Genomic DNA, 18,678 nt, shown 5'->3' on the forward strand with positions numbered 1-18,678 from the left:
CCCCCCCCCTCCACCCCGTCCCTTTGGGAAAAGGCGACACGCGGATGGGTGGCTGTCTCGGGGCCGCCCCGGGGCCTGCGCCCTGACCGGCGCTGCTGACAAGCTGTGTGACCCGAGGTCGTAAGTCCACCTCTCGGAGGCTCGCTCGGCGCGCTCATCACTCCTCACTCTGGGGAGAGGAAAGGAGCCGTGGGAGGCTGAGCGCAGAGCAGCGCGGGCCGAGGTAGCGGGAAAGCGGAGAGAAAGTGCTTACCAGGAACAGGTCCCGGATGAAGAATTTCGCCCTCGTGACTTTGGGGTCTTCTCCCGCGTCTGGCGTCGCTGTAGGAGATGAAAGGAGCTTTGATTTAAGAGCTGTGAAACGAATACAGCTCGACGGAGGGCATGAGAGGTGGAGAGCCTTCGGCCATGCAGCCGAAATCTTCCTTCCTCCTCCCAGGTCATTTTGATTTTAGCAGTGGTTGGCATCTGCTGCTGGGAGACGACGTCCACTCACATCAGGTGAAGTGTCTCACTGGCTGGGGAGTGCCCCCCCCCCCCCGACCATCTGCACCCCCAGTCATCCTTAGGCCTCATCCTGAGACCTTCCCAGGAAACATGCTGACCAGACAGCGTGAGGGGGGCAGGAGGCTGGTTCCCCGGAGAGATCAGAGCAGGCCCCGCCTGTGAGGTGAACAGCGACCCCACCACACAGCGGGCCGCGTGGGGCCGGGGTGCTGCCTGTGGCAGCTGCTCTCCGGCCTAGGGAGCCCCCGCCAGGCTGGCTGAAGTTGGTGCAGAGACCTAGACAGGTTTCTTCCCTTCTAACTGAAGTCTCTGGGAAAGCCCTCTTCATTCTGCTTCATCCCCTTTGGTACTAAACCATGTGGAGCAGGGTTATTGTGCTCTAAGCAAACCCCTCCTTGCAGACTCTGGGGGCGGGAAGGGGGGTGGCCTAGGAAACTCAAAACCCAGAAGCAGCCCCTGAAAAGGGGTGTGAATCCTCCAAGGTTTGCCAGACGGGACCTTCTAGGCTGTAGCACTGACGGCCTCCTGGGACGGTTGGTTGCCTGATGAAGTCACCGTGCTGTGGCCCGATTCATTGCTGGGGACAGAGGCTTCGACATGGTGTGGTAACGGCAGCGGGTAGCTCAGGACAGAGGCCTGGCTAGGGCCACTCAGACAGTGGCTCCCTCTCAGTCTGTGCGGGTCAGCGGGCAGGTCCACTTGGACCAGCCCACACAAGCCCGGGAGGCAGAGAGTCTCCATCAACCCTCACTCATACCAAGCTGCCCTCCCTCCGCCTGCCTAGTGTGGACCAAGACTGACAAATTTTCACACATGGGACCCTATGGACACTTGAATACTCTAGTAGCTTAGAGTGAGCAGGGGTCAAGAAGACTGATCTAAATTAACTGAATTTCCCAGATTCATCAGAATTGGGAATTATAGTCACAGTGCTGTTAAAAGAGCAATTCTTTCCCATAATTCCGAGACAACTTGTTTCAGAATCTTACCGTCTTCAGGAACAGTATAATTTGCATACTCTGGGAAATAGTCTTCAATTTTTGATTTCCCCGCTAGCACTTTTTCTGCCAGCATATCCTGTTTGTTCAGGAACAAGATGATGGAAATGGTGCGCAACCACCTGGAAGGAGAAGCAAGCCCACAGATGCAGGTCCTCGGCAGGAGCAGGGTGAGGTGACCTGCCGCCTTCTGGATGTGGTGAGGGGCTTGGATTTCTCGACAACCTGGCACCTTGGCCCCCACTCCATCTGCACGCTTGACACTCTCCACCAGGATAACTCTGCTCTACCAGGCTGTACATTTACTGGCACCAAAACTAAGCTTCATGTAGGGAATAAGTGCACTTGGATTTGTGTGGTGTAATTTACTAGTAAAGGGTTAGAAAAGCAGGAGAAGTTAAAGCTCCAACAACAGAACGGAGAGGTGGGCATCTGGGGCTATTGGTTGAGGAGCTGGCATGTGGGGGGTCTGAGTGGGGACCCATCACTTGGCTGACAAGCCGAGGGAGGGGCTCAGGGGTCATCTGGTCATCAGTGGATGCTTTGGAATGGGTGCTTTCTGAATGTTAAAACCCAAACAAAGCCAATTTTGAACTATATGGTTTGGAGATATCCAGTGTAGAGATCTGGATTTTCTTGACCAATTCCTATCCACATTAGATGGGCTGGAAGGGACGCTGCTTATGGTTTGAGATTTATCATGAGGAAAGACTCCCTCAGAAAACAAAGATGGCCGTGCTGTGCGGTATTAGCTCTAAACCCAGGGCGAGGTTGAGTTCACCACCTCTCACCTGTTGTTCCAGATGCTCTCGAAAAGGTCCAGTGACTCCCGCAGGCGGTTGGTGTTGTTGTCTTCCCGGATGACCATGTTGTAGCTGCTGCAGGCGGCCACATAGATGATAGCAGTGACGTCTGGGTGGGGAAGAGGGGCACCTGGGTGACTCTCAGCAGCGATGCTCCATGTCTCTAGGGAGAGCTCCCTCGGTGATGGCACTGGTGACCCCGACCCCCAAAGCAGCAGGGACAGTGTGACCCAGGATGCCGGACTCCCGTGTCCAGGGGACCCTTGGTCAAGGCGCTTGATGATGAGCTAGTGGGAAGCAGCTAAGACACGGCAGTGAGAGTGGAGGTGGGTTCATTCCCATTTTCTTGAGAGAGCGGAGAACTCACCATTGAAGCACTGGATCCATTTTCTTCTCTCATCCCTCTGGCCTCCGACATCAAACATGCTGGGGAAGAATGGGGTGGGGGGGTTAACCAGGGGTGGTGGATGCTCCTCCTTTGCTGCTCCCCCAGCCGAAGGCTCTCCTTTTGCATGGTGACGCTGTGGACTGGCCCCATGGGGCCTCCCTGGTCTGGCCCAGCTGGGCATCCACACCCAGTGTTTCTCTCCTCCCGGCCCTTGCCCTGTGGTCGGTCAGTGGCTCTCGGCTCTTGTCCCCCCAGCACAGTCCCCTGCCTGCGTCCTCCTCTTCTGCACCTGCCCAGGCTGCCAGGCTGGCTCACCCTCTCAGCCATGTGGAGCTCAGGTACCTTCCTCCTTGCACTGACCACCTGCACTCCAGGGTGTGCACAGGGGTGTGGCAGTGCCTGCCCACCCAGGATCACCCACCGCCCAGGCCCAGGGGTCCTGCCCACACACTTACTGGAAGTTGACTTTGTCCACTTGGAATCTGGTCTCGAAAATCCCTGAGGTCAGAACTCTGCACCTGAGGAGGTCCTGAGGGCAGAGAGAGGGGAGCAGACCCAGTGACCCTGTCCTTAGGAGTCGTCCTTGGGCAGAGAGGGAAGCAGACCCAGAAACCCCGTCCTTACGAGGTGGCCCCGGGGCAGCCTCAAGCCGTGAGGTTCTCTCCATCAGAAAAGAAAAGGAAATTAAACACTTGACAAACATTCTCAGTCTCACTCCCCAGAGAAAGTCACAGTTATGTATTGGTCTGGTTTACAGTCTTGATGGCTCAGTTTTCTTTCCTTTAGGAATTTCTTCTAATCTCTCCTGAGTGTCGTCTACTGACAGGGGTCCCTGACAGCCGCCTGGGATCTGGGAAGCTGGGCCCGTCCTGCCGGCTCTTGCTCTGGGTCAGATTCCCGTGGGTGCTGGCTGGTTTCAGACTTTGTCTTCTCCTGTATTTCTAGTCTCTAACATAAAAGATGCTGTATTCCCAAGGGGATGAGAAGGCCGTACAGTTTCACAGTCTGACACCTCTGCAGCCAGTCAGGTGTCGGTGTTTCCTTGCTGGTGACCAAATCCATTAGGATGTCAATCAGCCAATGCAGATTCCAGAACTGGGGGGACAGTGGTCCCTCTGAACTGATGAGGAGTCTGAAGACAAACTCCAGGGGTGGGCTCAAGGCCCAGGTAACAGCTCCTGGGTCAGCCTCACAGAGGGATAGATGCTGGAGTGGGTGAGAAGCCCAGACCTCTGGGTGGTGGGAGGCAGGGAGCAGAGACCCTCCAGTCTCCCCAGGTTTGGGCTATAGTCGTGGCCCGACCCCACCTACCTGGTCTGTGGGCGTGTAGTCCACCAGGCTGACGCTGTCGATTCTCTCCAGGAAGCTGGAAAGAAAGCAAGACATGCTCGGAACACCTCCAGGCTGGGAGGCAGGTGCCCATGTTTTGGGGGGCCCCCTTGAGCCCAGGGGGACCAGGCAGCCATGGACCAGCAGGTTCATGCTTTATTCCTCAACACATGTCTCCCCAGCAGGTCAGTGTCCTCACGGTGCTGATGGGGTGCCAGACCCTTCCCTCCCTCCCCTCTTCCCTTGTGCAAGGCTGGGGTCCTTGCAAGGTTGAGCTGGTGGATGGCTGCTGTGTAGGCACATAGCAGGCCAGACTGTCCCAGTAAGACCGGGGTTCAGAGGGAGTCGTGTGTGCACAGGCTGAGCCTGCCTGGGGGGTCAGTCTGGTCCCCAAGGTCTGATGTTTCACTGGTGGAGGGGTGGAGAGAGGGCAGGACACGGCATGTGTGGGTCCTCCTACCCCCTCCCACCCCCGTTCACGTCCATCTTCACATCCACCCAGCCTTCTCTTCCTACATAGCACTTACCACCACCTGACAAGTTCTACATACACTTGTCTATTATCTGTCTCTCCCTCTGAATTCAGGACCCACCACTCTGTCCCATTGGATGGGTTTCCTTAGCACCTGGCTTGGCCCCTGCGTGTCTGTGGGATGAGGCGAGCAGGTGCTGCAAGGCCCAACCTGGACCTGGGAGGACACGGAGGGACCTAGGGGATACAGGGGGACCCTGGAGGACACAGAGCTGGTAACCAGTGAGCACGGGACCATGTTCCAGGTGGGAGGAGCAGAGTGTGTGAGGACCAGGAGGGGACTTGCCCGACATTCCTCCTGGATGGCTTGAGTCCACTGCTCTGACCTGGAGTAAAGCCACGGAGTCTTCCCCTCAGCCTATGTGCTCAGGAGCTTCTGCACAGCGATGGGTGGGTGCCTCCCCATGGCCACAGCAGCCTCCCCGGCCAGCACTGCAGGCCCTGGAGCTGCTTCCTGGAGGAAGGGCCTAGAAGGGGACGCCTAATAGCTCAGCCTGGTGTGAAAACCATAGTGGGGTTTGGGCCAGTCCTCGCTGGCTTTGTGTCTGGTGCACCAGAGGGCCCTCAAAGTCCACCCTGACCACGTCATGGGGAAGGAATGGGGCAAGAGCCTCATGTCTGTGATGGAGGGGGAGGTGTGTCTGCACAGTGGTGGTGGGGCTCTGGACCCTGGGGGCCCTGGCAGGGGTGGGGGATGAGCTGCCTCCCTCCCCACTGCGGGGCTGTGATAACTTGAGGCGGTCCTCCTCTTAGCAGGGAAATCTAACATGAACATGTGACAGATGCTGATCCTCTCTGAAAGGGGTGGAAGGAACTGAAAATCAGACCAGGCAGGAAGTCCTTCAGCTCAGAGTTTAGGAGACCCCGCTTTCACACTGGATGCAGACAGAGAGGAGGGGGTGAGTGAGTCTATTAGATGGCAGTGACTGGTACAAGTAGAAACAATGAAATGTGGTCAACAAAAAAGACATGAAGCATTCCTTAAAGATCAGAGACCACCATCCCAAGGAGGACGCTGTAGGAGTACCCTCCTGATCCAGACAAAGGAAAGCTGTCCCTCGAGTCCCCACCCTTGAGCCCAGAGGGGTGTTAGGGTTCTTCCATGCATTTGGGCTAACATGCTTCAGTCATGTCTGACTCTCTGCAACCCTATGGATTGTAGCCTGCTGGGCTCCTCTGTCTGTGAGATTCTTCAGGCAAGAACACTGGAGTGGGTTGCCATGCCCTTCTCCAGAAGATCTTGCAAACCCAGGGGTTGAACCTTCGACTCATGTCTCCTGCATTGGCTGGTGGGCTCTTTGCCACTTCCACCTGATACTTAACCACCTGGGATCTGACAGGCATCAGTGGACATTTCCCAGGCATCTTCTGAACTGTCACTGATGCAGGATGGTCCTCTGAGTTCACATTTGTGCCACAGAAGCTGCAAATCCCCCCAGATGGCTGAGAGCCTAAGGAGTAAAAACTATAGCAGTCAATTTCTCCAGGCTTTTCGCCTTAACCTTTAAACTAGTGTACTACCCACATGGTGTAGAAGGAGTTCTGAAAATTTTTCATTGCTGCATGCTGGCATTCTCTACTGGGGAGAGCAGGGGCTCCGGTTGTGGCACACGGGCTCTAGGTACATGGCACTGGTAGTTTTGGCTCATGGGCTCAGTAGTTGCAGCACTTAGTTGCTCCTCAGTATGTGGAATCTTCCTGTACCAGGGAATGAACCTATTTCCCCTGCACTGGCAGGCAGATTTTTAACCATTGGACCACCAGGGAAGCCTATGACTAAATTTTTAAGGGTTGACTCCCTAAACACACCACTGCCTGTGATGCGGAAAAACTCACAAGATCTAAGGGTCCCACTTGTAGACGCTTCACTCCCACTAGACACAGAGCTGCAAACAATAACAAGTTACCATTGTACAGTCACTCCCATCACAGTCACTTTAAGAAAAGCAGTTAAAGAGCAATTTACTGTGCTTTCTTTTAACTGCTTCCTACTACAGCTGAGGATAGTTGTGTTTGCAGTGTTTTTACTCTGGCCACTGGGATCCCCTTCTGCTGGATCCTGGCACAAGACAGCCATTTACTGCTCTTTTCTCCTCTGTTGGCTGCCCCACCCCAGTATCTCAGAATCGCAGAGTTCTTCTGGCTGGGGGGTGGGGGGTGGATTGTAAAACCATGAAACTATTCTGTTAAATGCCTTTGAACAACTGGATCCAAGGAAAAGTACCAAAGACATTTAAATAAAATGTATTTTAAATGATTTGTTTTGTGAAGAATGTAGGTGAGAGTTCGGACAAACAGTAAAGCCTTTTCTCAGTGTTATCAAAATTCACTTCAAGATGCTTATTTAGTTGATGGAAAAACACTGGAGGAAAGTGTTGCCAGAAGTGACAGCAGCCTGCAGCAGGGCTGAGACCCAGGCCACATTAGTGGTCCTTGACCAGAGCTGGGGCTCGGGAGTTGCAGCCAAGTCACAGGTGGGGTGGACGAGTGACCCTTGTGCCCCCACCCAGGTTGTCCCTGCCCCTCACCTGCAGGGCACACCTGCTGACTCACATCCTGCTCCTCTTCAGGGAGTGAAGTTCACATTGAACTTGCCTCCACGCCCTCTGCGATCCGCCCCAGTTCTTCCCTGTTCCCAGTGGTGTCAAACCTTCCACCCCAGTCAAATCCACACGGAGATTTTCGGCTTTTCAGACCTTTATGTAATCCCCACTTTTTTTTCCCCCTCGGCAGCCTCAGATTGAACCCAATCTCTTCTAAGAAGCCAATTCTAGAGAACAGAATCGACAGCTCAGAAACAAACCCACAACATACAGACAACTAATTTATGACAAAGGAGCAAAGAACGTACACTGGAGAAAGGATGGTCTCTTTAAGAACTGGTGTTGGGGAAACTGATGGCTCCACGGAAAATAATCAAACCAGACTGCTACCTCACACCCTGCGTAGAAATCAAACTCAAGACGGATTAAAGACTTGAATGTAAGACCTGAAACCACAGAATTCCCAGAAGAAAGCATAGGCTATGTCCTCCAACACAGGTCTCAGTAATTTATCTTTCTGGATGTCTTCTCAGGCAAAGGGAAGCAAAGCAAAAATAAACAAAAGGGATTACATCAACCTAAAAAGATTTTGCACAGCGAAGGAAACCACAGCAAAACAAAAAGACGGCCTACCAGATGGGAGGAGGTATTTGTAAGTCATGTGTCTGATAAGGGGTTAATAATCACAATATATAAAGAACTCATAAAACTCAGGAGCTAAAAACAATCAGAAAATGATGCTGTCACTGGGGAGCTCTGGGCGGAGTTGGGAGCAAGAGAACCCAGAGGAGGTCTGAGTTCAAATGGACCCTCAGCCAGGAGCCCATTGAGCTGGGCACCATCCGACGCCCAGGGATGGTAACCCAGACATACCTGTCCTGCTCCAGATGGAACCTAAGCATCTGGCTGTAGAAAACGAACCTGGTAAACCAGGCAGGCTGGTCTCATTCCAACCAGTTGATTAAAAGAAGACAAGAGGCCTGGTCATCAGTGTGTTTGATGTCCACGAGCTTGAAGCTTGTTGCTAGCAGCACCTGAAGTCCTGAGCTCTGGTGCTGCAGGCGTCTTGCTCATGCTCAGCAGGTTGAGGGGGTCTGGCTGACCCCTAGACTATGTTCAGTGAATAGGGTGGTCAGACTGGTGCTTACTTTAGGGGGTGCTTTTCCAAATCAAATATGGCACGGTGGGCATGCGACACCCCCACCTGAAGGGCACACCCGCACTAAGGCTCCTTTAGGGAGAAACAGCTTTAGTAAGAAGGGTCTCCAACAGCACACTTCTCATCTGAACTGAAATAAACTGAACAGCTCATAAAGTGAACTTCAAAGTTTATTCTAAATCCATCTGGAAACTGTGCGTTTGAAGGCAGAAAAATACAAAGGAGAAATAAGAGGAGAAATTGTACTAGTGGTTGCACAGAAGAGGAACTATTTCCTTGGTTATGTTTGAGCTGGGCTTAGCCTAGGGCAGTTTCAATGAGGAGGAATCTTGTTGCCGTGAAGAAACTATTACAGCAAAGAAGTTAACAACCTGGGCTTCTAGAAACAGGCATGCAAACAGAAATTCAGGTGCTAAAACCGAGTCCAGAAAAATACTATGCTTTCTGAACCAAATCAACCTCCAAATTATTTTTCCTTAAATAGCTTTGTAAACAGCATGTACACTCATGGGCAATAACATGCAATTTAAAATGATTTATTTGACAAACTTCTGTGGTTCATATCCCAGCATTTCATCAACTGCAAAAGTGAGAAATAATTCGTGGGCCTGATATGCTTTTGAAAATGTTTTATAAAAATGTACATTCATGTAGTTTGAAATGAACATATTTTAAGAAAGGCCAAGCATATATAAGCACTATTTAACCTCACAAAATATATTAATTTTGTTGGGAATATCTGCACTATAAAAGGGCCCTAAATGTACCAAAGGATCAACACCAAGCTATTTTTTAAGCTGTAATAATTTTTGCAGTCTGAGGAGGGTTAGGACTTATGATGTGCTCACATACAGCTGCTTCTGTGCAACATGCAGATGGGAGGAGACACCTAAAAGGACAGGTTCTAGAGAGGATGTGAGGAGACGACTGGCACGTGTTGCTCATAGAAGACTCTGGAACAACAGCGAGTCAGACGTAATGATACTTAAATATGAGGGTCAGTTCTCATCTGCACACACCTCTGCACTTTTCCCCCTGCTTAAACACACACATTCATACAGGAGTACATGTTATAGTGGTGAACACTTGGTTCTCAACCTTCCGAAGGGCTTGGAAGAGTCCTCTGAATTATTTCCTGAAATACTGGAATTGTCTCATGGAGAAATCTTCCAGTGAAGGGAAGGGGGAATTAAAAATATCCTTAAGTATTTCACTTAGATTAATATGCTTGCTGAGGCAAAAGCAAGTCACTGCTCTCTTTGTTCAAGGATCAGAGAAAGTGGTGGCTACAGGCTCTACATTTTCACTTTTACTTTGCACACCACCGTTCCAGAAAGACGGAAGGCAGCACAGCTGGGCTCTGGACTTAGAGGGTCGAGTCTGCACTTGTCCTTCCCACAATTCCAGACGCTGCATGAGAATGTCAGGGATTTGAAAGGCTAAACCAAATATCCCAGCTTGTATCAGTATTTCCAAGGTTTTAAAGAGCTGTCGCTTTAAGACAAGATAATAAATGCGAATAACTAGAACCTAAAATTTTATTTCTAGTTTTGATTAAAATCTAAACAAAACTCACTCCCACACACAGTCCCAGGGCTTCTCAAACCCATCAACAGTTCTTTGGCAACATTAGAGAAATGTGATGATCATGCTAACTGGTATACTTTAAAATAAATCTAATCAAAGTCTAATGAAACAGGAAAATAACCAGAAATGTGTGAGAGAAATTCACTTGGAAATAACCGTCACACATTAAGCCTTGTAAATCTTAAAACCATAAACAAATGATTTTCTCTTACGATATGTGGAAGTAGCATTTTCTTCCAGTTATAGAAAGGCAACTACCACAAGAAATTTATAGGCCGTGAAAAATAAGAGAGTATTACACGAGAAGGTACTAAAGTAATTTCAGTATAAGTTATGAGAACAGATTAATAGTCAGCTGTAGACTGCATTTGACGGCAACAAACAAAGGATACACAGAATGGCGCTGCGCATGAAATAAGTTGCCGAATGAACAGTAAGTAGCCCGGCAATCGACCTACGTAATCACCCCTCAACTCCAGATATTATCAACTACACAAAAGTAAAAATAAAACTGTCAATTTTGATAATTCGGGCAGAAAACTGAATACACGGGAACTAGAGTTTTGACTAAATTTTTGAGAAAGATTCATAGAAGTCAAATTAACTAGATACACTTGATCACAAGCCATACAGGAACTTTCAAATCCAGTTAAGAGTTAAGAGAAGGCCTGGGAATTCTTCGTGTGTCTGGAGAGCACTGTAAACCCGAAGGGAGAAGCATCTTGAGTAAGAGCAGTTCAGCATTCTGGCCGATTCCGAGGTTCTAGTGTAGAGTATCCGTCTTCGGATGGTCGCTTGCGGCCGGCTCGCCTCTGAGCGGTCCAGCGGTCACACCTGGTCCCGCAGGCGGGCCAACCTCTGGGACAGTTCGTCCTGCTCCGCCGAGGCTACGCTCGTCCCCACGGAGCCGGTCTGGCCCTGCGGCAGCTCCATGTTGAGGTCGAGGCCGGCCTCGTCTGCCATTTCCTGCAGCAGCATGTCCACCTGGCCCTGGGGAGTGGTCAGCGTCGTCGTGCTGCTCATCGTGTCCTCCATCTGCTGCGTCTGAACGTCCAGCGTCTCGAACTGGTGCTCGAACTTGTCCATCAAGGCGGAGATCTTCTCGAGGTTCATAGTCTTCAACGTCGCGTCCATCGACTTAACCACTCCGGCCATCGACTTGGTCACCTTGCCCATCGTCACGGCCGTCTGGACCCTGGCGGCCACCGCGTCCACCCGCGCGCTCATCCTCAAGAAATTCACCGCCTGGTTCTTCTGGCGAATCGCGTTCTCGGCGTGAATCCTCGCAACTTCCATATTGCCCTTCTGAATGGCCTTTTTAATCTTGGCCTTTTCGGCCTTTTCCTCCTTGTCGCATTTTTTGGCACTCCTGCCCAGTTCTTTGGCCGCGAACTTTAAGTTGAACAGGTGTTTCTCCATGTTGGACATGTTCGGACTGCTTCCGAGGGTCGGCGGCCACGGTCGAGAAGGAGGCCGGAGGAAGCAGAAAAACAGAGACCGTTCCCCGCCGCCGCTCCTTTGTTTTGGTCTCACTTCCTGTTTCTGCCGTCCTGGGCGCAGGCGGTGACATCATCCCTCGGCGCCAGGGCGGGGCCCGCGGCGTAGCGGGTGCGGCCAGGAGACGCACGGCGCGGCTCAAGGGACGCACAGCGCCAGGGGCGGGGTTTCCGGACATGGCCCGCTGAGACCAGGAGACTTTCGGGCCTGATCCTCCAGTTGGAGGACTGCGGCCTCGCCGACTAGGGCACTCGCCATCTGTATCTAGTTCTCGCCAGTTGTTAAAGCACTGAAGCATTAAGTGCGTGTATGCACACTTTCTTACGCACGGACAGGCTGGGGGCCGGAGGTGTCCAGTTAAAGGCCGAAAACCAGGAAGCTTTCCCAAGGTCAGCCGACTTTCTCCACCTGCTCCTGCAACTTCCACCTTCTCAGGGGAAAGTGGACCGTTAATAATTAAAAGTACAAAACACAGAAAGTTGTGTCACTGACCTGCACCTCATTCTTTGGGGACAACCTGGCTGCAGCCTGAGACATCCTTTTACTGCAGTGGATGAAAATACCTTCCAGTCCATGGACCACTTCATCTACGCCACGGCTGAAGGTCAGCCAGTAGGTGAATTGCTAATAACGACCATCCAGAAATCTTTCTGAAGTTTAGTAATAAAAGACCCATCTTTTGCCGACATGATTCTATTTGATATTTTGTAAATATCCAAGGAACTTCACTCACATTTAATTTTGACAGGCAAAACTGTCATTTTACACGATGCAGGCAGATGATGGTGAAGTGCTGGGACCCACACCCATTGGCACATATCAAAACTGTCACCATGTATCATACCCTTCAGAAGTGCAGGCTTGGAGGTGGCTGCAGCCGGTGCTGTGGCTTTTTTCTTTTAGGAAGAGTCCTTTGGTATAGCAACGACAACATAAAAAGGCCCAACCTGCCCTAAGGAGCTCAGCTGAAAATGGATTCTGAGAGTAACTGTTTGAGATAGTTTTAATCCAGAGGCTCACCACCCCTTTGGGCCTCCTGTGATAGTTGGCCATGGTGGTGTTGGCTCATACATTTTCCTAAAACACAGCTCTGGTTATATCACTCTTGTTCCAACACCTGGGCAGAAAGGCATGTGTGGACGCGGTCCCCACCCTCTTCTTTCTCTCCACACATAGGCAAGTCAGACTGAGCTTGAAGGTTGAACACCACTGTGTCACTTGTCAGTGTGGATGGGAAGGGCTGGTCACTTGTCAGTGTGGATGAGGAGGGGTGGTCACTTCTCAGTTTGGATGAGTCCTCTCTGTGGACACTGTCCCTGCTGTGTGGGCTTCCACCCCGTACATCTCCTCCTGGTGAGATCCTACCCCCGCCTCACACTGCTCCTCCAGAACCTTCTCCAGGAGCCCCTCCAAGCTGCACTGTCCACTCCACACAGCATACACAGCAGACCTCCTGGCACAGGTCTGGGGACCTATAATATTATGAGCCACGTGGAGGCAGAGAACAGCCTTGTTCCTTTCCCCGCTATGGAACCTAGAACATGCTCTGCACACAGCAGACACTGAACCCAAGTGATGCTTTGCTTAGCTGAATTTGACTGAGAGGGGCTTGGACGTTACTCTCATCAACAGCTTAGCTAAGATTTTCTTTTCCTAAAGTAGAACTCTTTCTTCACATGAGACCTTTCTAAAAGGTGGCTCGGATGGTAAGGAATCTCCCCGTAATATGGGAGACCAGGGTTTGATTCCTGGGTGGGGAAGATCCCCTGGAGACGGAAATGGCAACCCACTCCAGTATTCTTGCCTGGAGAATCCCACGGACAGAGGAGCTTGACAGTACAGGGGTTGCAGAGAGTCAGACATGACTGAGCAACTAATGCTAACACAGCTGTGAATCACTTCACCTTTCCCACTATACTTTTCTTTGGGGGCATCTTTATTCCAGAGTATTCTAAAACCAATTATGTAAATGGACGTGTCTGAAAGGTATCACGTAAACACAACAGTGCAAAGCATGAGACCCTATGTACACTGCAGAGTTTCAAGTTAGATTAAGCAAAGTCTGACTTTATAAACCTGTTCTGAAATCCAATTTTCTTTGACTTCCTTTCTCCCAAAATAGCTGTTTCCATGGCTACCTAATCACTTATTATTAGCACTTAGAGGAAGTGCATTTTCGGGGATAATGCAGTAGAGATTGTTTTTAATTTTCACAGTGGGCACCGGGGACCTCTTATGAAACAGAATCTCTGCTAATTCGCTCAGCTTGCTTGATACTCCAAAGACACTCATTTTTACCGAGAGGCCAACCCTTAAAGCTCATAATATGCTTATTCCCAGGCTGCTCCAGCTGGGTCCTCTGTCAGATGGTGCAGTGCCCACCCATTTTGAATCACTCTCAATTTTCCCTCCCCAGCTTCCAGCAACCACGAATCTACTTTCTGTGTCTATGAGTTTGCCTGTTTTGGGCATTTCATACAAATGGAGTCATAGGGCATGTAGCCCTCGTGCCAGGGTTCTTTCACTGAGCCTCATGTCTTCCAAGTTCACTCATGCTATAACATGCATCAGAACTTCATTCGATTCTATGGCTAAATAAGATCCCTGTGTGTGGCTGGACCAAGTCCATTTATCCCTTCATCCTTTCATGCACATGTGGGTTGTTTGTGCTTTTGGATACTGTGGATGCTGCTGCTGTGGACATTTGTGCACAGTTTTTGTGTGGACGTATGTTTTTAAATCTCTTGGGTGTACCTGGGAGAGAAGCTGCTGGGTTCCTCCGTGTTTTACGTTTCTGAGAAACTGTGGTGAGACCATTCTTGGATTCTTCACTGGAAGTTCAGCCCCCTGGGAAGCATCTCCCTTCAAATATTCCCATGGTTTTTGCCATGGAAGAAATGACTTAGAATGAATCCCTTCTTAGTTAGCATCTGGGTTCAAAATACAAGACTGCTGAGCAGATAACATAGTGACGTGGAGTCATGCCAAGATGTCAGCAGATCTTTTCTCGAGAATTCAGAAGAGAAGGGAAAAGAAGACACGTCAGAACCTGGACTCTGCCAGGGCGAAGCTCAGCTCCCCACCAACCCCACGCTGAGCCCTGGGCTCCTGATTTCAAACAGCCCTGACTTCATGCAAAGACACCCTCCCAGGAATTGAGCCTCCAAGGAGGAATAAGACACATTCTTCAAGCAGCTGGAAAGCTGGGGGCTGGGCAGGTGGGCTTGAGTGACCCGGTCCCAGGGCATTCCCAGCTGGATGCTGGAATGTCCTTTCTTCCATAATCCATGGTGATGGAAGCGGAAGCAGCTACTTTCCTTCAACATCTCATTTGGCAACATAAACACTTTGGGCACCACGCATGCATCTAACGAGTGTTATGAAATGTTACTTGTTCTTGAAACCCCTTGGCCCCAGCTGCAAAATCCGAGTGCAGAGGAAAAACAAGATCGTGATTAACAGACAATGGTTGCTGATCCCACTTGAGTCCCATGCATATTAAGATGGATTAAGGAAGCCAAGCTGGGGATGTTAGGATTAACCCAGATAGTGATGTTTGGGGGGTGGTGGTGGGCAGAGTCCAGAGCAGGAGTCGTGGTGTCGATGTCTGACAAGCCTGTAGTCTTCACCTTGGGGCTCAGTCTCGCTCTCCCTAATTTGAAAGGACAGAACTGAAGGAAATAGCAGATCGTGGCTGGGGTCCTCCTGGTTGGGAGTGCTGATCTCAGGGCCCTCAGGGGACCCCCTAAACCTCCGCTCTCACATGGAGACATGGTAGCAGGAGCTCAGCAAGGGCCCCCAGGTGCCAGGCATGCTCTGGGGTGTTTGGGTCTCTGCTTAGTCAATCCTACAACAACTGCACAAGAACACAGTCTGTGACTTTATTCTCATGAAGCACCCTGCCCAAGCGAACATCTGGATCCTGCCTGCCTGCCAGCAAAGCTCAGGATGCTTCTTTTTTGTCATATGTGCCTTGCATATCGGAGAAGGAAATGGCAACCCACTCCAGTGTTCTTGCCTGGAGAATCCCAGGGACGGCGGAGCCTGGTGGGCTGCCGTTTATGGGGTTGCACAGAGTCGGACACGACTGAAGTGACTTAGCAGCAGCAGCAGCCTTGCGTATTCTATTTTAAAGTAAATCATTAATTCTAACACTATGGTGATGGGCTCTTTTCATAAGAAAGAGAAATTCCTAATGGGACACTGAAGGGCGCTGAAGGCCCAGGAGACTTCACTCAAGAAATGCTGGAAATGGCGATCAGACATACTCCCATGAACCTCAGATGCAAACTTATGTAGGTTTTAATGTTATCTTGAGCTGTGCTGGGAATTCCAGCTGCTGGCATTTTCTTAATATGACATTCCCATCTCTACAACATTGTGACTTAACATATAATTCCACTGTGGTTTTTAAGCGATGGTGACATGGCCTTAGAAAAGAGTGTGAGAGGGCCTCAGAAGGGAGATGAGGGCCCCTCTGGGAGGGGTGGCCCCCAGGACCCTTCAGGTTGCGTTTAGCTCCACCAGATCTGTACCCCACACCACACCCACACCCACATCTAAACCCCCCAGCTCTCTGGACTTCGCAATCTGGCTGTGGAATAAGTGAGCACAGGAAAGCAGTCACAAATCTGTGGTCTATTTACAAGGTGATGTGGATTCAAGGGCAAGTCTTGAAAGAATTGTTAAGCATGGCAGGAAAAGAGAAGTTCTGAGCACTGCTCTAGTTAATTAGCAAAGAGTCAGAGGCAACTGAGCATGCACAACTAATTAACTACAGATCCCTATCAGTAAATAGACTTTCGTGTACATAAGGGAGGATCATTAATGCTGTTGGTGGTCATTCAGGGTGCCTGGGGGAGGTCTGTGGGCACCTGTGGTTAACCTGGCCCTCCTGGACAGCCCCAGAGGCTCCCTGAATTGGGGCAGCTCGCCACCTGCCAGCGGCTGAGGGGGTGTGGCTGGCTCCCTGGCACAAGAGGGATGAGGTGAAGTAAGGTTCCACCAGCACCATCTGTCTCTCTGTCTTGGCGTCGAGGACTGCCTTCCTCCTGGGAGGATCCCCTCTTCCCACTCCTTCATCCTCTGCAGACTGAACATCATTGCTTAGCACTTCTCTGTCTATACTCACTCATCTTGTCCAGGCTCTAAAGTCATCAGTGGGCAGGCACCGTCCACACCTGGGTCACTTCCTCTCGTCTAACACCAGCTCCTACATCCAGCCACTTGCTCCATCTCTGTCTCTGCTCTGGTACCTCAGCTTGGCTTCTCCAAACTGGAGCCGGATGGTGTCCTGTCCTCCACTAATGACATCTCCCAGGTCTCCGTCTGAATAATAGCATCATGACGCACCTGTGGTCACCCTGACCCCCTCTTTTCTCCACCTCTCTCATCTGATCTGTTGCTTGGCTCTGTCCCCATGGACCAAAGCTCACCTCTAAGCCCACCACCTAACCTGAAGCACCCACAGATCTTTATTGCCTCCGTTCTACCCTCTGAGCAGTAGCCAGAATGACCTGACAGTCTGGGTCATCACATATCCAGGTGATGCCACTTGCTGCACGGGGTGGGAGAGCTGGACTCCCAGGGGCAGTGCGGTGGGGGTGCCCACCCCAGGCTGGACCTTGTGGGCAGACTCACTATTGGGCGCAGTCAATGAGCTGGTACTCGTTGGACCGCTCGAAGCAGGCCTTCACACCTTCATCATCCCAGAGCTTCTTCACATGATCGAAGAATTCCTGAAATTTGAAAAAGTTATGAGTAAGAAATCTATGCTATCCACCTTCTAAAAGTTAAAAGGAAAAAGAAAATGCCAAAACCATCTGCAGGGTAGGTCGGCTCCGCACAGGGTGGAAGGCCTTATTCCTCAATCTACGTCAAACACTCTCATAGCCCCAGAGAGTTCCCAAAGTGGAAGCGACAAGTCCAAAATTAATGACATTCATCAACTATCCATACCACTAAGAATTTACAGTTCTTAAGACTCAGCGACTTGACTAGCAGAATGGCCACTTCAGCCATGAAAAAACACACTTGTTATAATGGCAAGGTCTGTTTTAGCTGCTTCCCTGGTGGCTTAAATGGTAAAGAATCTGCCTGTAATGCAGGAGATTTGGATTCAATCCCTGGGTTGGGAGGTTCCCCTAGAGAAGGAAATGGCAACCCACTCCAGTCTTCTTGCCTGGAGAATTCCATGGACAGAGTAGCCTGGCGAGCTACAGTCCATGGGGTTGCAAAGAGTTGGACACAACTGAGTGACCAACACTTTCATTTTTAATTTTCTAGGTGAGAATGAAGCCACGATTGTGAACAGACATGACTAACCAGGTGAGTTATGTTCTGCCCAGAAGCATTAGGTACATGAGAAAGAAACTTTTAAAATTACAATCTTTGGGGATAGTGATTTATTATCTTCTGGTCTTTTAAGAAACTCTGAGGTAAGCATGAACCGGGAATTTTCATTCAAGCCCATCCATTATGGCATCAGCAGCCTCTGAAGCGGGAAGCTGGCTGCCTGGGTAAAGATGACTCTGTGAACCTGTATTTCCAAAATTACGCATTTTAAATGAGCAGCGCTATGGCAGCAAATGACTATACATTAGCAGCTAAATATAAAAGAAGTTATGTAAATTTTCAAGAAACTCTTTGTTAGAATATTTATATCCCTTCCCACACCAGGAAGCACTGATTTCCACCTTCGATCTGCAGGGGAGGGTCTGGGGCAAACCCTCCAGGAAGCAGCCGAGGCCACGCTCCCTAAGAATCAGCACAGGTTCTTTGCAGAAAAAAAATAACAAACTGAGTTGGCACATTTTTTAGAGATTCTCAGTTCCATACAAGGGTGGATCCCAGTTCTGAGGGGCCTGACACTTATACAAGTTTTAGGCCCTCTAGGAAAAAGGAAACACAGAATTACAGGTACAAATTAGGTCCAGAACCCAGGAAGGGAAGTGGGGGCTCTGAGTGCAAGCATCACCAGATTCCAGTATGTCTCATCCTGACTCCTAATGTCAGGAACAATGTTTAAGCTTACGCCATGAGTCTTTGTGTCTATCGTGTCTGCCTGCCTGTTGGCATCAACAACAAATCCATACTGTCCACAGGGGACAGGAGTGGACAGCGTTCATGTGAAGGAGAGGAGCTGGACTCAGCTTTTATCCTGCCCTCTGAATTGATGCTTCCTTCTGGAATCTTCCAGGGCTGCTCCCATCTCTCCAGAGAAGGGGTCTGTCTGTGGGCTTCTTTAAAAGCTTCTTTCTAAGAGCCAAACAAGGACACAAACACACACACACACACACACACACACACACACACACACACACACACACACACACA

At 50.3% G+C, this 18,678-nt stretch overlaps 2 protein-coding genes across 2 annotated transcripts in view; both read right to left on the reverse strand.

Moving 5' to 3' along the window:
- Positions 1 to 157: 157 nt before the first annotated feature.
- GNAL (G protein subunit alpha L) overlaps positions 158 to 18,678 on the reverse strand; it is a 44,841-nt gene continuing 26,320 nt past the window's right edge. The window contains exons 5-12 of the mRNA XM_040264225.1: positions 16,984 to 17,081; positions 4,008 to 4,062; positions 3,152 to 3,225; positions 2,676 to 2,734; positions 2,297 to 2,417; positions 1,497 to 1,627; positions 254 to 321; positions 158 to 169 (exon numbers count right to left, since the gene is read on the reverse strand). Coding sequence (XP_040120159.1) covers positions 158 to 169; positions 254 to 321; positions 1,497 to 1,627; positions 2,297 to 2,417; positions 2,676 to 2,734; positions 3,152 to 3,225; positions 4,008 to 4,062; positions 16,984 to 17,081 — 618 coding nt within the window. The remainder of the gene's footprint in view (positions 170 to 253; positions 322 to 1,496; positions 1,628 to 2,296; positions 2,418 to 2,675; positions 2,735 to 3,151; positions 3,226 to 4,007; positions 4,063 to 16,983; positions 17,082 to 18,678) is intronic.
- CHMP1B (charged multivesicular body protein 1B) lies at positions 8,412 to 11,594 on the reverse strand. The gene has a single exon (XM_040264613.1). The coding sequence runs from the start codon at positions 11,272 to 11,274 to the stop codon at positions 10,675 to 10,677; it is 600 nt and encodes a 199-aa protein (XP_040120547.1). The 5' UTR covers positions 11,275 to 11,594; the 3' UTR covers positions 8,412 to 10,674.

The sequence above is a fragment of the Oryx dammah genome, unplaced genomic scaffold, assembly GCF_014754425.2.
Source record: "Oryx dammah isolate SB20612 unplaced genomic scaffold, SCBI_Odam_1.1 HiC_scaffold_22, whole genome shotgun sequence".
Lineage (NCBI taxonomy): Eukaryota > Metazoa > Chordata > Mammalia > Artiodactyla > Bovidae > Oryx > Oryx dammah.